The 14069-nt window shown below is 45.0% G+C and overlaps 1 protein-coding gene across 1 annotated transcript in view; it reads left to right on the top strand.

The window, feature by feature from the left end:
• The first annotated feature begins 2705 nt into the window (after positions 1–2705).
• eif5b (eukaryotic translation initiation factor 5B) overlaps positions 2706–14069 on the top strand; it is a 79357-nt gene continuing 67993 nt past the window's right edge. The window contains exon 1 of the mRNA XM_060898876.1: positions 2706–2839. Within this exon, the coding sequence (XP_060754859.1) occupies positions 2805–2839 (35 nt within the window). The 5' untranslated portion in view covers positions 2706–2804. The remainder of the gene's footprint in view (positions 2840–14069) is intronic.

The raw sequence follows: 14069 nt of genomic DNA, 5'->3' as shown, positions 1-14069 counted from the left end.
ATCACCAAAACCCATGAATTTTAAGAGTCCTAGCAGAAAAGACTGCTCAATTGTGTCAAATCAAGAAATAAAATCATAATCTTCTACCATATTGAGTATTAACCGAATATGATGATGTAGTGTATGACAGGGGTTCCCAAACTTTTCCATGCCAAGGCCCGCCAAACAGCATTAGCTTCTGGCCGGGGACCCCCTTTGCAAACCCACAGACAATGCTACAAAATATGTAAAGAAACATCAACTTTTAGAATGTTTTCTCTTTTATTCAATAGTCAATAATTGTTACATTTGTTGAGCATAAGAATATTATTAACTAACATGTTTTCAACACAAATATTTTCGCACTGAACAATAAACTGTATAACCTCCTGTAGTACCTGATTCAACTCGTTATCCATCCTTTTTGCGACCAGTGCCTCGCGATGGAGCATGCAGTGTATGGCCACTACATGCGGGGCCTTCTGCTTAATGAGCGCGGTCACTCCACTGATCTTCCCGGTCATTGCCGCGGCTCCGTCTGAACACACCCTCGCACAACAGGTCCAGTCCAATCCGTTAGACTCGATGTAATTGTCCAAAACTTGAAAAATGTCTTTCCCAGTAGTTCTTCTTTCAAGTGCTTTACAAAATAGTATTTCCTTCACAAATCTTTCCTGTGAAATAAATCTGATGTACACAAGCAGTTGGGCCTCATTGGATAAATCTGTGCTCTCATCCAGCTGAAGTGCAAAGTATTCGCTGGCTCTCACCTGCTCCAACAGCTGAGCGGATACGTCTTGAGCCATGTCACCAATCCGTCGGCTCACGGTGTTATCAGAGAGTGGGACAGCATCGATTTTTTTTGGCAGCATCCTCACCAAGCAATTCTCGGACAATGTCTTTGGTGGCTGGTAAAATCAAATCTTCTCCAACTGAGTGAGGTTTTTTAGCACGAACAATGTGGTACGTGGCTAAAAATGATGCCTTCAGGGCCCGCTCGGGGACAGTAGCTTGCTGGGTGAATGCAGCAGATTGCTTGACCAAATGCTTTTCTTTGCATCTGAAGAAATCTACTGTTTTTTCGGCATCTGTAGGATGTTTTTGTACCAAGTGACGCTGAAGTTCCGAAGGTTTTAAGCACTCGTTTGACAGGGTCTCCAGACAGAGGACGCATTTCGGGCAATCGTGGCCATTTTTCTGTATGGCTGTAAAGCCATACTTAATTTATGCTGCCTCATATTTTCGGATTTTAGTCGGCCAGGACTTCTTAGTTTTTTTCGCAGCAGTGTCCTCCACAGCAGGGCTGTTGGTTTGTTCCTTCGGTCTCTTCTTCAAAAACCTGTCCATTTTGCACTAGCAATACACTAGCTTGAGGAGCAAAGCGGCTTAAAAAATAAATGGCGCAAACTGCAACGTCACAGGCAATTGGAGAGATGAGCATGGCAAACAACTTTTCGATATGATGTATTATTATTAATAATTATATTTTATAATAATGATTAAACAATTAATTACAATATATTTAATAATATTTTAGGTGGCACGGTGGTGTAGTGGTTAGTGCTGTCGCCTCACAGCAAGAAGGTCCGGGTTCGAGCCCCGTGGCCGTTGAGGGCCTTTCTGTGTGGAGTTTGCATGTTCTCCCCGTGCCCGCGTGGGTTTCCTCCGGGCGCTCCGGTTTCCCCCACAGTCCAAAGACATGCAGGTTAGGTTAACTGGTGACTCTAATGCCGCTTTTCCACTACAAACGCGGTTGAGCCGTGCCGTGCTGAGTTGGGCTGAGTCGAGCTGAGCGGGGCTATTGGAGTTGCATTTCGACTACAACCGCGCTGAACCGTGCTGGCTGGAAGTGGGTGGACACATGGGGTGGAGTTAGCGAAAGTGGGTGGACGTCGTGTGATGTCGTTAAGCGGCGCAAACAGTGACATCAGTGATCTTTTAAGCGGTAGTCTCACGACCCGGATAGTAAACAATAAACATGGAGGACATGGAGTCGTTAGTGTTGCTGGTCTTGGTTCTGTGGCTTGTTGTCACCGACAACGCCAACAGATACTGGCAAGAGCGTATAGATGAGGCGAGGCGCATAAGGCTTCAGAAATTCTCGTAATTCGTAATTCTTCTTCTTCCGGGTTTACGGTGTTTACAGATCCCAGCGTGCTCGCGGGGCGTGTGTGGGCATGTGAGGACACTCCTCCTCACCAATCAGTGCACAGGGGAGTGTCTGCTCACGCCCCCAGCCTCACTCAGCTCGGTTTGGCTCGCTTCAGCCCCACTCCAAAACCATGCGAGTTTTGGGTGCTAAGCAGGGCTGAAACGAGCTGAGTCGTGCTGTTCTGAGGTAGTCGAAACGCGAGCCGTGTCGGGCTGAAGTGAGCTAAAAAAGGGTAGTGGAAAAGGGCCATAAATTGACCGTAGGTGTGAATGTGAGTGTGAATGGTTGTCTGTGTCTATGTGTCAGCCCTGTGATGACCTGGCGACTTGTCCAGGGTGTACCCCGCCTTTCACCCGTAGTCAGCTGGGATAGGCTCCAGCTTGCCTGCGACCCTGTAGAAGGATAAAGCAGCTAGAGATGATGATATGAGATATATTTTTTTCACAATTTTTTTATCATCATCCCTCAAACTTTCTGAGGCCCCCCTAGCGCCCCCTGGCGGCCCCCACTTTGAAAACCAGTTTTACAGAGCATCAGGTACGTAATGACGCCACAACTGCGTAGGTCACGTGATTATTCTTAAAGCGACACGACGTGTTAAGCTCGCCGTGTGGACTCGATACACGTTTCGGAGTTTTAGTACCGACTGGACCATCACTATTACACAGTGACCATGGGGAAGAAGCAGAAAAATAAAGGAGATGACGGGTAATGTATACTCGAGTGAAGGACAGCAGTGTAACGGGCTTGTTGTGGAAGTGAGAGCTGTGAGAGACGCGGTGAGGTAAAATGTTCGCGCGCTGAGCCATGGGGCTTCATGTGGCGGTTGCTAGTTAGCTTAGCCTATGCTATGCTATGCTAGGCCTGGCCTGTGATGTGATTTAACCAGCTAACGTTATCCCGGCAGGTATTGGAATGCTTCTTTAAAGATGCAGAGCGAGGAGTTTTAGATGTTATTTGACTTTGTGTGTGATTCTGTATGTCAGTGCGGAAAAGCATCTGCTCTGGTCACCTGATGTTCTCACAGCACTAGTGAGTGACATTAATATAAGTGCAACATCATCTGTTTTCGTTGTGAACACCACCACCACCACCACCACGCTGCTCTGCTGCTCTCACAGCCCCAAACCTCATTTTCTGCCCCTGTGATGTCATGCCCAGACAGAAAAAGTGCAGTTTAAGACTAAAGCATGGACTCTTTCTGTTCTGTGACCCAGTGGGACAGTCAGTGCTGCCACCTCTTTTCAGGGGAAAGTAGATAAGGCATGCTCAGAAGTCGCCAGATTGCGTCACTGAGTGATTGATTTGCATATTCATTGTAATTTGCATATCGAACTGTGTTTGTTGAGTTGAATAAGAGTTCATGCTGGGTGGCACGGTGGTGTAGTGGTTAGCATGGTCGCCTCACAACAAGAAGGTTTCGGGTTCGAGCCCAGCGGCTGGTGAGGGCCTTTCTGTGTGGAGTTTGCATGTTCTCCCCGTGTCCGCGTGGGTTTCCTCCGGGTGCTCCGGTTTCCCCCACAGTCCAAAGACGTGCAGTTAGACTCTAATGGTGATGATACACGGGGCAACTTTGCTCGGCAACATTGCCCAAAATGTTGCTGGCAACGGGCAACTAGGTGAGACACAGGGCAACTTTTCAGGGCAACAACAGTTAGCAATGGCAGTTTACAGTTAGCTAAAAAAAAAATCGATGTCTTAATTTTTGCTGTGACCATTTAATCAAGCTGTCTGTTGTTTTTTTAGAGCTTTGGTGAGGTAAATTCCTCCATATAGAATATTAAAATAACAACTTACCGGTGTAAAAACAGATGAGGAGTCTCTCCATCTCTTCACTCCACTGACACTGAGCGGCCGCCATATTTGTTTGAAATTTCTGATCCGAACCTCACCGGAGGTCACATGACTCGATACTCGCGTTCTGATTGGCTTATCTCAAAAAGTTGCCAGAGATTATCAAAACCATTCAGAAAGAAACAATGTTGCCCAATCTCAATAGAAAAGAGTCAAAACGCAATTGCCCAGCAACATTGCCCAAAAAGTTGCCCCGTGTATCATCACCATAAATGTCACCAGTTAACCTAACTGGTGACATTTGCATATCGAACTGTGTTTAAGTCGAATAAGAGTTCATATTGGGTGGCACAGTGGTGTAGTGGTTAGCGCTGTCGCCTCATAGCAAGAAGGTCCGGGTTCGAGCCCAGGGCCTTTCTGTGCGGAGTTTGCATGTTGTCCGCGTGGGTTTCCTCCAGGTGCTCTGGTTTCCCCCACAGTCCAACGACATGCAGGTTAGGTTAACTGGTGACTCTAAATGTCACCAGTTAACCTAACTGGTGACGTTTGCATATCAAACTGTGTTTGTTGAGTCCAATAAGAGTTCATGCTGGGTGGCACGGTGGTGTAGTGGTTAGCATGGTTGCCTCAAAACAAGAAGGTTCCGGGTTCGAGCCCCGTGGCCGGCGAGGGCCTTTCTGTGTGGAGTTTGCATGTTCTCCCCGTGTCTGCGTGGGTTTCCTCCGGGTGCTCCGGTTTCCCCCCACAATCCAAAGACATGCAGTTAGGTTGACGTGGGGCGGCCTTGGGCTGAGGTGTCCTTGAGCAAGGTACCTGACCCCTGACTGCTCCCCGGGCGCTCTGGTGTGGCTGCCCACTGCTCTGAGTGTGTGTGTGTGTTTTCACTGCTTCAGATGGGTTAAATGCAGAGGATGAATTTCACTGTGCTTGAAGTGTGCATGTGACGAATAAAGGTTTTTCTTTTTTTTTTCTTAAATTGACCATAGGTGTGAATGGTTGTCTGTGTCTATGATGTGATGACCTGGCGACTTGTCCAGGGTGTACCCCGCCTTTCACCCGTAGTCAGCTGGGATAGGCTCCAGCTTGCCTGCGACCCTGTAGAACAGGATAAAGCGGCTTGAGATAACGAGATGAGAGTTCATGTTTCCACAAGTTGTCATTTGCGAAAGAGTTTCAAAAGTGTCGCTCCTTTGTCGCTGAAGTTTTGAACCTGTTCAAAAAATTTGCGCGACAAAATTTTCTCTCACGCAAGGGTGTTGCAAAGCCTTCGTGAACCCTTCTCGAGTTAGTTTCCGTGAGGCTTCTTCTACTTCCCTGCCTGCCGAGGGAAAGCCGGGCTGTGACAGCCTGCGACACAACAATTGCGGTAAAATATGCAAGTATCAATTCGGTGTGATGATAAGTAAAAATTGTTGCTGATTTGAATATTTTATCGTGATTGTTGTGTTGCCAACTAGTTGCAGGCTGTCGCAGCCCAGTGAGATACTACCCTTTATAAATAGAGCGGCGGCTACAATTATCGACACCTTAAAGCAGATACGCAGACTTTATTTTTAAATGCATTTCTAAGTGGATAGTATCTCCATCCTTAACTCTTGTATGCTGCATACATCTCATCTCATTATCTCTAGCCGCTTTATCCTTCTACAGGGTCGCAGGCAAGCTGGAGCCTATCCCAGCTGACTACGGGCGAAAGGCGAGGTACACCCTGGACAAGTCGCCAGGTCATCACAGGGCTGACACATAGATACAGACAACCATTCACACTCACATTCACACCTACGGTCAATTTAGAGTCACCAGTTAACCTAACCTGCATGTCTTTGGACTGTGGGGGAAACCGGAGCACCCGGAGGAAACCCATGGGGAGAACATGCAAACTCCACACAGAAAGGCCCTTGCCGGCCACGGGGCTCGAACCCGGACCTTCTTGCTGTGAGGCGACAGCGCTAACCACTACACCACCGTGCAGCCCTGCTGCATACATGTGAATTTAAAAATATATTTTTTTGAGAGTTAAAATCAACCACAAAGTTGGCATTCGAGCTGAGTCAGCCAGCCCTGAGTGCATGACGTCACAGCGGTAACCGGTTTTAAGGCCGAGGCCTTTTACGGCTGCAGACCAAAAGTCATATAAATGGCGTCACCGACTTGCTCAACTAAGACTGATTTGACTTCATTGATTGTGGGTTGACTCTCATTAAAACAGGATGGGTGTTATAACTTGTGCAACATACATGTACATGCATGCATTTTCACTGATAAAACGTGAAAAGCTCATTAAATAATCAGATGAACTGAAACAATCACATTCTGAAGCAAATTAAATAATCTCATACCCATAACTTAAACACACAATACAAGTTACATGGATTAATCTAAATGCAGGTAAACGACGAGCGTTGTTTTTGTTGTTTTGTATCCAAATGAGAGTCGGAGCTTACCCGTCTGTTCTCTCGCTTCTTGAAGGCCGACCTTGTGGCTGATTGTTTTGAAACAATCTGACTTTCAGTTGCTCGTTCAGTTCTCTGTTCATTCGCTTCGTCCACGTAATGGTGAGATATTGCTGCTGAGGCAAGCGTATCCAGCGACATAGCCCATGTTTACATTAGACCGTATCAGCGGATCATCAGATTAACGTTTTTAAAACGATTAGCGTGCACACAGCAACACCAATACACGATTTGCGTGCACACAGCAACACCAATACACGGATACGCTCGGCTCCGCAGGCATCCTGCGCTCCAAATCACTCCGCCCTGAACAGCGAGTGCCCTCTGGAGGGTGCGCACTCCGGCCCTGCGCAGCTCACAGAGCGCGCGAGTGAAGTGCACAAGCAGTGATTCGGGACTGAGCCGCTGTGTGTGTGATCCCAGCGCATATCACTTACCACTTGCAAGTGGAAGGATGGCAAGCCTAAAGACAATCATAACTACACAATGGGCAGTATTTGCATCAGTATTTGCAGTATTTTCATACTTTTATACTCTTTAATGAAAGGTGATACAAGGCGGAAGTCCGCGCCGTTTTTCAGCAGTCGCGTCACATGACCAACGCCAGCGAATCAGGAAGGTGGATGTCACAGTGACGTTGTCCAATGACGACGCCAGCTAGAGCTCAGCACAGCGTATCCGCGTATCTCAATGTTTACACAGCACCGGAGCTGACACGATCTGGATTGAATACGTGGACGCTGGCGGATTCCCGTTTCCCGGCGTTTCCAGGCGGTTTAATGTAAACGGACAGTGCATCCGCGAAGAAAACGAGACAGATACAGTCTAATGTAAACTTGGCCTCAGACAGCTGGTCCACTCATTTTCTCCATGCTGAGTACGCTGCCATTACTGCTCGGCTCAGGCAATTACTAAAACCCGGGACAGAACAGGACGTCACCGGTTTTAGCAACAACCGCAGGGAGGTCACTGCCCGAGCGATAATGTCACGTCCTGTTCCGTCCCAGGTTTTAGCAACAACCCTCGGTTCACGCTCCAGGAGAACTGGTGCAACTGAACTTACTTTCCTTTTCTTGTAGTTTTCTTTTCCTTTAATTGTCGGTACTGCACCCTCTTTCAATACGGGCTTATAGCCAACGCTCCTCAACAGATCAGAGGTCTCGTACGAGTCTTCAGTAAAATGTGAAGAGCAGAGGAGAGACCACTTCATAGCCGCCCAATGTGCCCGTGAACTTCTCGCAAAACGCGTCCAAATCTTTGTGGTTTGAACATTCTTGGGCCATGAATGCAACGTAAATCCTCCTTCTGTCGTGTTGCTGCACCGGCCAGCAACACATCTATGTAGCATGGCGATAAATTAGCTCAAAATGGAGGATCGGAGTTGCAGTCAGCTCTGTGTTTTAGTATAGCGGAAATGGCGATGAGACTGATAGACTTCCTGCTGTGACGTTATGGACATCAAGGTCATTCACTCAGACCGCTACCTATATAAATTACTTCAATCGTAAAAATTACTCTATTAGATTCATTGTTAATGCTTAAAACTATTCCTGTGCCATTCTTAAGGTCTCAAGGCATTTATAAACGAAAAGTGAGGCCATGGTTCTGCGTATCTCCTTTAATGATCTTTTGGCTGTTGCAAAAGTAGAAAAGACTTTTTTTTTTTTTTTTTTCAGTACATAAATTGTGCATGAATAGTTACTCAAACTTCCACTGCAAAAAAAAAGAGTTGATTCCCGATTACTTAGTCTATCACATCAGGTGGCACCGTTCCATAATTCAGATGGATTTCCAGATGATCATTTATTTAAAAAAAAATAAATTTAATTGGTATGTGGTATTAAGGTTGTTTTTATTAATTTTTTACGTAGATTTATATTTAGTACAAAATATTTTTTATATAAATATATGGATGTTGTTGCTTATGTAAATGAGGAAGTAATTCTAATGTTTGTAAACAAATGAGCTGATAATGTTTAACCTGCGTCAGAAAATCTTTGTTCCACTTTCTAAGTATTTTCGTAGATCACATTTTGTTAACCCTTCGTTGTTTGTATTAATTTCTAGTTTTGTTTACCAATAAATGTCAGCAGACAATTGACATTGTAACCACATGAAAATCCAGGTCAAAGGTCGCATGTCATTCCTCGAACCAAAATATAAAACATCTACTGAGATTGTAATATGTGATGGATATTTATAATAAACTGCAAAAAAAAAAATCTGAATGGAATTAAAAAATCTGAATATTTCAAGCATGTAATTTTTTACATGCTAGGAATTTAATTCTGGTCTAATTCTGTTTACTGCAATCAGATTCCAAATACTCTATAAACATTCCATTCTGTTATGAATCAGCTGTGTGTGTGGGGAGGTAGTCGGCTGTTGGGGGAAGTGTTGATTGGAGGTGCGGTGATCGGTCATGGTGTTTTGGGGTTGTTGGGGCGATCGGCTGTTGGGGAAGTGCTGATTGGGGGTGCGGTGATGGCGTTTTGGGGGCTGTTGGGGCGATCGGCTGTTTGGGGAAGTGCTGATTGGGGGTGCGGTGATGGCGTTTTGGGGGGCTGTTTGGGGAAGTGCTGATTGGGGGTGCGGTGATGGCGTTTTGGGGGGCTGTTTGGGGAAGTGCTGATTGGGGGTGCGGTGATGGCGTTTTGGGGGGCTGTTTGGGGAAGTGCTGATTGGGGGTGCGGTGATGGCGTTTTGGGGGGCTGTTGGGACGATCGGCTGTTTGGGGAAGTGCTGATTGGGGGTGCGGTGATGGCGTTTTGGGGGGCTGTTGGGGCGATCGGCTGTTTGGGGAAGTGCTGATTGGAGGTGCGGTGATCGGTCATGGTGTTTTGGGGTTGTTGGGGCGATCGGCTGTTGGGGAAGTGCTGATTGGGGGTGCGGTGATGGCGTTTTGGGGGCTGTTGGGGCGATCGGCTGTTTGGGGAAGTGCTGATTGGGGGTGCGGTGATGGCGTTTTGGGGGGCTGTTTGGGGAAGTGCTGATTGGGGGTGCGGTGATGGCGTTTTGGGGGGCTGTTTGGGGAAGTGCTGATTGGGGGTGCGGTGATGGCGTTTTGGGGGGCTGTTTGGGGAAGTGCTGATTGGGGGTGCGGTGATGGCGTTTTGGGGGGCTGTTGGGACGATCGGCTGTTTGGGGAAGTGCTGATTGGGGGTGCGGTGATGGCGTTTTGGGGGGCTGTTGGGGCGATCGGCTGTTTGGGGAAGTGCTGATTGGGGGTGCGGTGATCGTGTTTTGGGGGGCTGTTTGGGGAAGTGCTGATTGGGGGTGCAGTGATGGCGTTTTGGGGGGCTGTTTGGGGAAGTGCTGATTGGGGGTGCGGTGATGGCGTTTTGGGGGGCTGTTTGGGGAAGTGCTGATTGGGGGTGCGGTGATGGCGTTTTGGGGGGCTGTTTGGGGAAGTGCTGATTGGGGGTGCGGTGATGGCGTTTTGGGGGGCTGTTTGGGGAAGTGCTGATTGGGGGTGCGGTGATGGTGTTTTGGGGGGCTGTTGGGGTGATCGGCTGTTTGGGGAAGTGCTGATTGGGGGTGCGGTGATGGCGTTTTGGGGGGCTGTTTGGGGAAGTGCTGATTGGGGGTGCGGTGATGGCGTTTTGGGGGGCTGTTTGGGGAAGTGCTGATTGGGGGTGCGGTGATGGCGTTTTGGGGGGCTGTTGGGGCGATCGGCTGTTTGGGGAAGTGCTGATTGGGGGTGCGGTGATCGATCATGGTGTTTTGGGGTTGTTGGGGTGATCGGCTGTTTGGGGAAGTGCTGATTGGGGGTGCGGTGATGGCGTTTTGGGGGGCTGTTTGGGGCGATCGGCTGTTATGAATATTGGCTTGTGCAAGCAGAACTTGGTGCGGTTTTACACACTGGTGGTGAATTCACCAAAGCAGCTGAGAGTCCAGGACATTTGCTTAAAAAGTGATTAGATTTGTCACTAAATGGGTCTTAAAAATCTCTTAAGATGGATATGAAATGTAGTTATGAGTGTAATGAACATGAATGTGGTGGATTGAGTCGAAACTAAAAGTATACCAAACAACACAAAAGGACAAATGATTTTTGAATTTTATTTATTTTTTTTATTTTATTTCGAACATGTATAAAAAAAAAATGTATGTAACTATTTGTACATACAAAAGAAAGACAACGAGAAAGTGACAAAAAATAACTAAATAAAATAACATAAAGAGCTAAGACATTACAATACACCGCACATTGTTCAAAAAAGGAGTGGGAAGAAGTACAATACTGTACAGTACAAATGATCGAACTCTTAGTGGGTTTTTGTTTGGATGAAAGGGTTCCAACCTTTGTTTTACACCCTTAAAAAATCATGAACGCTATCGCCTGTGTGTGTGTGTGTGAGAGAGTTGTTTGCCCCCACATCGTTCATATCATGCCATCGGAATGACCTCATGAGTTTCATTGAGTAATTGATTATTGGATACTCGGAGCATCTGCTTGTACTGATCCCGTTTATTGAAGGTGATGTGCCTAATATGGGAATAAACCTGAAACACACATTAAACACCAGTGTGAATTGGGAAATCTAGTCCTTAATGTAGCTCATATTGTGACTGTTTGTTTGCTTTTCCTGCTAACTCCCAGGCCCCGTCATTGAGGCAACCTTGTTTTTTTTTTTTTTTTTAAATGCTGGACGGTGTATTATTTACTAACCTGAATCCAGAACTGTCCTCACCATGCTCAAATGGCTGTGTCCGTTTCTCCCTTTGTGTTGATGAAATCCCTTTCTGTACAACAACAGCATGAGAACTGATTACACTGATAAATCTAACAACTAATTCTGCCCATTGTCTTCACTCGCAGCAAATCCGTCTGTAATTTCTGTGCTGTTGCAGCAGGTTTCTAAGTTCCATTCCTTAAATTACTTTCTCAGAACCCCAAACCTACTTTTTTCCATATTAGTTTTGTTTACTTTAAATACAGTACCTCAAATAACCACGCTTTACAACCGTGGTGACCTGAAAAGCATCTCAGAAACTTGTATATGGGTGTGTCTCAGAAACTGGGTACTGTGGGAGTACCTCACTAAATATACACAGTCAGTAAACTATACGGTTTTGAATGGTGATGTTGGTTTTAATTTGAAATAAAATGATGAAAGAAATAATACAGATAAAACTAAATCTTTGATGTGAATACTCTATTCAGAATTTGGCAAAAATTCTGCAAATTTGTGAAAAAATGGCGGCTTGATCTGGGACATGATAAACGGTTGACTACATCGCGTTCCCTTAAAAAGGTTGTAGTCCACTGAAAAGTCTACAGTTATCACTAATTGTATTTTAAGTTGTAACTTTATCCACCTAAGGATCGGTGCGCTCACAGAATAATCAGAACCGTAATAAAACATCATGCAAAATATTTGATCACCGTTTTAACTCTGTTTTCCGCAGACCCAAAACCAATACGATCGTGTGTTTTGATCTAAATGGAAAGCCTTAGGGTCGAGGTCACTACCTCACCAAAAGTAGTAACTTAAAATCACTACGCCATATAAACATTTAGTTATAAATCTGCGATTTTGTTTTTTAAAACGAAAGCTGAAAGTTAGGTATAGAATATGTTTCTTACAGAATATGTTACAATGGTAGCTGGTCTTGTATGAATTTCTGAGCTATAAAATGAGTTGTGGTCTATTTTTTACCGTAGTGTGTTATTTGTGTGCGGGGAAGGACACACATTAACAATCTGCATGTGTAGAATGGAATTTTCCACTCCAACAGTTAGAAGTTGATCGTGCTTCCATTTGCGGTCTCTCTGTTACGTGGGTGATCTGTTCGGGCGTTATCACTGAGTTTTGATTAGAGGTGGTACGGTTCATGAAAAAATACCCGAACCGTTCGGTTCGCTTGTCTCTGTTCGGAACGTGTGTGCGTTGCACGGTTCGATGGTGCATGCGTAATGTGGCCTTGTGCCTGTATGTGACCTCAGACAGTTTCTCCGGCAAAAGAAGAGGTTTGGAGTGTGGATTGCTGCAAGCCACGTCACCAACTGGCAAGTGGGAGAGAAATGGAAGGCCGCCCGGAGTAGGATGCATGATAAATCGTTAAAAAAATCATGATCTCGATTCACACATGCACGTGATCTCATTTCGAAACACGATTCTTAAGCATTTTATTTCATGAGCGGCATCACAAACACATGCTCCCATTTCTTCCCGGATTTTTTCAAGCGCCCCTAAAGGCAGCACTGCCGCTGACTCCTCCCTCGACCTATGGTAAAGCGTCTTTACAACATGTGATTCAGTCAGTGGAGGAAGCCCGCCTGCAGTTGAGTGTGTGGAAACCAGTGTTGCCAGATTGGGCGGTTTCCCGCCCAATAGGGGGGATTTGAATTCTACTTTGCGGGCAAAAAATGGCTTGGGCTGGTTGACAAAAATTGGGCGGGTTTGACGTTAGTTCGGCGGGTTTTTACCAGACGTTTATAAATATTTCGCACTATAGACCTAGTTTACCCAGTACCCCTTAGGTATTTTAAACAACCAAAATCGAGCGTTGGCCTAAATTAATCATTAACAATAAACATTAATCTCATTAAGTATTATTTAAACAAAAAAATGTCGCTGTAACTGTAAGACTAATATGAATGTGTGTAATGTAGTGCAGAAACTGAACTCATAAACTAGCAAATAAGAATGACGCAATCCATTCTCCATTTTCTCTTCTCATGTTACATTCATCCATGCATCATAGGCTAACTTTTCTTTTTTTTTTTTTTAATTGAAGTACAGGTAGTCGTCGACTTACGACTGCGTTTGGTTACGACTGACCGGTCGTAAACTGATCTGGTCGTAAGTGGGCCTATGTTAAATGAATGTAAGTATATTGTGATGTGTAATGATCTTGTAATCATCTTAAAGTCTTATTTTATCAACGTTTTCTTATTTCATTACCTTGGCTCATTATTTGGTTTAAGTCAAACACTGCATACTCAGGGGTGAAAGTAACTTTTATTTCTTGCCGGTATATTATTTTGAGCCATAGTTCATCATTTCAATAACACAATCGTTTTAATTCCTTTTTTTTTTTTAGCTGAACAGTTGAAAACTAACTTTTTTCATTTTGGACATTGGACACAGAACAGTGTAACAGAAAAGTGAAAGTTACTTTGATTACCAGCTGCGCACGTTATAGCACAAGATCTGGTTAATAGTACCTGCAAGAAATAAAGTTACTTTCACCCCTGGTCATAACCAGATGGTCGTAAAGTCGATCGGTCGTAAGTCGCATAGGTTGTAAGTCGACGACTACCTGTATATAAAACAGGTACAGTCTAACAAATCCACAAAAATCAGGATAACAGATGAAGAAAATGCATGGATGTAGACAAAAATAAATTAAGCAGAATAACTAGGCCTATAAAATTAATAAAACAAGATAAATAAGACAAATAAAAAATAACCTCAGCAATGCAGATGTTATAAACAGTGCAATAAACATTTTGTATAAAAGATCGTGCCAAAGAATCGTGATCTCAATTCTAAGCAAAAAAATCGTGATTCACGTTTTTTCCAGAATCGTGCAGCCCTACATGGCAATGGTATTTGCAGATTTTTTTTACAGCAGAGGAAAGGAGCACAAAGCCTTTGTCAGACATCATTCGTGAAGAGGTCACCTCATATAAGGCCACAGGCTGCATCTCTGTGGATGAAGACTCGCTCACATGGTGGAAG

Source organism: Neoarius graeffei, chromosome 18 (genome assembly GCF_027579695.1).
Source record: "Neoarius graeffei isolate fNeoGra1 chromosome 18, fNeoGra1.pri, whole genome shotgun sequence".
In the NCBI taxonomy this organism is placed as follows: Eukaryota; Metazoa; Chordata; class Actinopteri; order Siluriformes; family Ariidae; genus Neoarius; species Neoarius graeffei.
This window is presented reverse-complemented; position numbering and strand designations above follow the sequence as displayed.